General features: G+C 39.1%; 1 protein-coding gene across 1 annotated transcript in view; it reads right to left on the bottom strand.

Moving 5' to 3' along the window:
- ATF6 (activating transcription factor 6) overlaps positions 1-3,114 on the bottom strand; it is a 294,776-nt gene that overhangs the window by 200,704 nt on the left and 90,958 nt on the right. Inside the window, exons 9-10 of the mRNA XM_006873435.1 lie at positions 2,351-2,536; positions 1,189-1,280 (exon numbers count right to left, since the gene is read on the bottom strand). Coding sequence (XP_006873497.1) covers positions 1,189-1,280; positions 2,351-2,536 — 278 coding nt within the window. The remainder of the gene's footprint in view (positions 1-1,188; positions 1,281-2,350; positions 2,537-3,114) is intronic.

Genomic DNA, 3,114 nt, shown 5'->3' with positions numbered 1-3,114 from the left:
TGAAAGAGGCTTCCTGTGGGCGCCTTTGCATTGCATAAGACTATAGGTGGAATCCTGATTCCCATCCAGAATCTTCTGAGGTGGGAAATTTCCACTTGAAAAGACAAGCAAACAAGCCTAGAGCAGCTAGAGGAATAGAAGATACTTCTTGAAAGAAAGACCAGCAAGAAAAATAAAAAACAATAATGGCAATCTGTTGACTACCATAAGAACAAACTATGGTACATACACACAAAGGAATATTATGCTATCTTGAAGAACAACAAGGAAGCTGTAAGCTACCACAAAACATGGATGAGGATGAACCTTGAGGGCATTATGTTGAATGAAATTAGTCAGTCACAAAAGGAGAAATACTGCATAGGACCACTATTTTAAAAGACTAAGAAAAAGAAACCATACTAAAAAGGGGAAGGGGGGCTCTTTGCTGGTTACCGGGACAAGGGAGGTGGGGTGAGGGGAAGGAGGGGAAGGTGAAGCACAGGGTAGGAAATAGACACAGGATAGTATGGGTGCTAGGGAGGGCGGGCAATGCACAAGAAGGGGGAGGGGAATGGAAGAACAAGGTAGATGAGAGAACAATTAGGCCAGTTTGCATGGGCTAAGTGGGACAGAAGTAAATGATGGTGTACGCACAACCTTGGAACAACAGGGCTCTGGGATACAGGGACTAAGACATGGTTAGACTAGGCAAAATGGGGGAAATAATGTTAAGATGCTTGGCTCTATTTGGAATATTGGTTTCCCTTGCACACACAGTGCCACACCAAAATTATATGTATATATATGAATGTTTGTAAGAACCAGGTAGAGAAGGAGAACAAGAATGGAGAGCCAACCTTTCTAATTCTTTCTTCTTATCTCACAGAGAAGAATAAAACAAATCAGTTTCTCTCCAACTTATAATTAAACCAAAACCCATTGCAATCAAGTCTGTTCCTATTCTTATTGACCCTGTAGGACAGAGTAAACTGCTTCCTAGAATCCTAATACTGTCAATTTTTAGGGGAACAGACAGCCTTTTCTTTCTCTCATGAAGTGGCTGGTTGGTTTGAACCACCAGCCTTGGTATTCACAGCCCAATGCTTAACCCACTTCACCACCAGATTATGATTACAGCTGAAAAATAATAAAATGAGAAATCAAATTTTTAGCATTAGTATCCAAAACGATTATCTATTCACTTACCTCATTGGTCCATAGTTCAGGACAATAAATGCCAATACTATCATCACACACACAGCTCTTCGCTTTGGATTGGGGACTTTAAGCCTCTGGTTCTAATAAAAATGATCATATAAAATACAGTTAAATTACATAATAATCTCACAAAAAGCAACATATACAAAATAGAATTTTCCCTCTTCGCCAATTATACAGATAATTTTTCTTATTAAAATAAATACAACTCAAAAGTGAGGAAATAGTACTTTTCAAAAAACTAGAACAGAGCCACCCTAGTTCCCTTTACTAGCAGAGAAAATCAAGGAAAAGCAGAAGAAAAGAGGCAGTGGTCATTCTGTTAAAAGTTGCTTCTTCACACAAAAGACAAAAATTCATTAATTTTACATTTTTATCAATCTCCAGAGAATTTTGAAGCATGCCAGTGTTTTGTCTCCCTGTCTTTTAAACCCCTGTTTTTCAGCATCACACTGGAGTATTCACAGTGCTCAGGGGTAAGACAGAAGGAGCACTGTAAGATGTCCCACTAAGTAAGCCTCTATTTGATTCTGGGCAGCAGTGGAGTAGGAAATCCTGAAAGCAGCAAGTTCATGAACAAAACTGGGGAGATTAACCTGTTTGAGACAGCATGGCAACCAAGAGCAAAAAACATACCAGTGACTAGGGCAACAGAAAAAAAGATAAAAACACATGTTTATTTTGCAATGCTTTCTTTTATAAAGGGGAAGATCTGGTGGGACTACCTAGGAGCCTCAATGTGATTCATCTAGGCAGTAAAGGATGCCAAGGTAGTGGGTTAAGCATTGGATGCTATTTGAAAGGTCAGAGGTTTAAATCCAACAGTCACAGGAGAAAGATCTATAGCCTCAGACACCCTATGGAGCAGTTCTAATCATCCTATAAAGTAACTATTAATTGGAGTCAACTCAATAGCAGTGGGTTTTAAGGTACTGGCTAGGGAGAAATCCAGGAACTGATAACTTTGTATGTAGATCAGGGAGACAGTCCTATCCCAAATGCTTTCTCCTAACTGCAAATGTTTCCAAATTTACTGTATCCTTGGTTTTTTTTTCTCTACCAATAAACTAGAATGGCAAGTTTCTCAATTGATTTATCAGGAAAAAAGGATACTTCTGCTCCTCTCCCCAAGACTATCACTAGCACCCACCTCTGATACAACTTCATCCAGCTGCCGCTTCAGTGATCCGTTTTCTTTCTTCAGTTTCTCATTCTCTGAAAGAGCTGCCTTTAGCTTTGCCTCCAAGCCAAGCATATATTCTTTCTTCTTCTTGCGGGACTGACAAGCAGACTCTCGATTTTTTATCATACGTTGCTGTCTCCTTAGCACAGCAATCTAAGAAAAGTGACAAAAGATTCTGGTTAGATCAGATGATAGCAATTGTTTGTTTGTTTGTTACCAATTATTTAAAAACAAATATTGTTGAAATCATACCATCCAAACTGAAGTAAAATCAAATGATTAAATAAGATTTTCTATATCTGTCCTACCACTTGCATGTCAGTTTGACACACTGTGGTGGTTTGTATGTTGCTCGGATGGTGGAATATATACCACCAGTATTTTGAATGCCAGCAGGGGAATCCATAGTGGACAGATTTCAGTTGAGCTTCAAGACTAAGAAACACTTGGAAGAAGGAGAAGCAAACAACTGCCGAATGTTTAGCCACTGAAAAAGCTTATGAATAGCAGTGGAACACAGTCAGATAGCACCAGAATATTGAATAATGAAATATGATGAAGAGCACCAGAGTATTATCAGATATATAGCGGGAAAATGAGCCACTCAAGGTCGAAGGCACTCAAAATATGACTAGGGAAGAGCTGCCTTCTCAAAGTAGAGTTGACCATGATGATGTGAATGAAATAAAGCCTCTGGAATGTTCACTTGCTGATGTTCAACTCAAAATGAG

This window comes from Chrysochloris asiatica, unplaced genomic scaffold (assembly GCF_000296735.1).
Source record: "Chrysochloris asiatica unplaced genomic scaffold, ChrAsi1.0 scaffold00241, whole genome shotgun sequence".
Lineage (NCBI taxonomy): Eukaryota > Metazoa > Chordata > Mammalia > Afrosoricida > Chrysochloridae > Chrysochloris > Chrysochloris asiatica.
Note: the sequence above shows the minus strand (reverse complement) of the source record. Positions and strands in the feature narration are given on the sequence as shown.